The sequence below is a fragment of the Brassica oleracea genome, chromosome C9, assembly GCF_000695525.1.
Source record: "Brassica oleracea var. oleracea cultivar TO1000 chromosome C9, BOL, whole genome shotgun sequence".
In the NCBI taxonomy this organism is placed as follows: Eukaryota; Viridiplantae; Streptophyta; class Magnoliopsida; order Brassicales; family Brassicaceae; genus Brassica; species Brassica oleracea.
Genome location: NC_027756.1, coordinates 16,579,850 through 16,581,043, shown reverse-complemented (window position 1 = coordinate 16,581,043; position 1,194 = coordinate 16,579,850). Strand labels below are relative to the sequence as shown.

General features: G+C 45.1%; 1 protein-coding gene across 1 annotated transcript; it reads right to left on the bottom strand.

The window, feature by feature from the left end:
• Positions 1-91: 91 nt before the first annotated feature.
• Positions 92-865, bottom strand: LOC106314447 (uncharacterized protein PHLOEM PROTEIN 2-LIKE A7-like). Its single transcript, XM_013752313.1, has one exon. It carries the CDS (start codon positions 863-865, stop codon positions 92-94), a length of 774 nt encoding a protein of 257 aa, XP_013607767.1.
• Between the last annotated feature and the right edge of the window lie 329 nt (positions 866-1,194).

Genomic DNA, 1,194 nt, shown 5'->3' with positions numbered 1-1,194 from the left:
CGTTTAGGTTGGTTTCTTGATTTTTCTCTGTCTTCTCGGGACAGACAGTTGCGTAGTGACTAGGCTTGTCACATCTCCAACATATCAGCTTTCAACGATTCTTCTTCGAGTTGTTATCTTCGGTGTGTGACACATGGTTTTGGTTGTGTGACCTACCTTGACCTCTGCCTCTATCATTTCTTCCTCTTCCTCTACCACATGATTTCTCATAGCCCCTCTGACTATGCTCTTCATTTTTCGAAAACATCAGCTTCCCTTGGTCTTCTTTCTGAGTTTCTTCTCCTACACGTTCCTCGTACGCCTTAAGCCTTCCCACTATGTCCTCGAAACCCGTCAAGTTGAGGCCTAGGACTTGCTCAAGTGATGCTACGATCTGGATGTACTTGTGTCTCAGAAGACCCTTCAAGAACTTCTTGACCATCTTGGATTCTTCTATGTTTTCTCCCAACAAGGTTGCTTTGGATAATAGGCTCGATATCTTCCCCGCGAAGTCATCGACGGTATCGTTATCATCCATCTTCAACCTATCAAACTCCGTCATCAACGTCTGAAGTCTCGCCTCCCTTACACGATCAGCTCCTAGGTGTCGCGACTTGATGGCGTTCCAAATCTCTTTTGATGCGGTTTGTTCTCCCACCTGGAAAATCAATGTTTCGGGAATAGATTGAAATAAACGAGCTATTGCAACATCATTCTTCTTTTGATCATCTGAACCGGGTTCGATCGTGTCCCACATTTCATGAACACGTAGTAGAACCTTCATCCTCATCGACCAAACTGTGTAGTTTGTCGAAGTCAACATCGGACATTGGATGAATGTAGATCCAAAGTCCTTTGTGCGTGGAGCCCTAGTCACGCCTGCCATCTTGCTTACGCGATCTCCACTACAAGAAAACACGCCGAATTCCGACGGAGTTTCCGACGGACATCAATGCCGTCGGACATTTGTGACGGATTACTGACCAATTTCCGACCAAATCCAAAAAAATGAAGTCGTCGGAATTCCGTCGGCCATTTTCGACGGAATTCCGATGAAACAAACTTTTCAACGACATTCCGATAAAAAATGTAACCGTTGTAGTCGTCGGAAGTTTGTCGGTATATTCCAACGAATTTCCGACGACATTCCGATTAACATTAAAGTCGTCGGAATTCCGTCGGTATTTTCCGACGAATTTCCGACGAACCATGTGA

Coding starts and splice junctions, on each gene's coding strand:
- LOC106314447 (XM_013752313.1), bottom strand. CDS start 865: ATGGCAGGCGTGACTAGGGCTCCACGCACAAAGGACTTTGGATCTACA.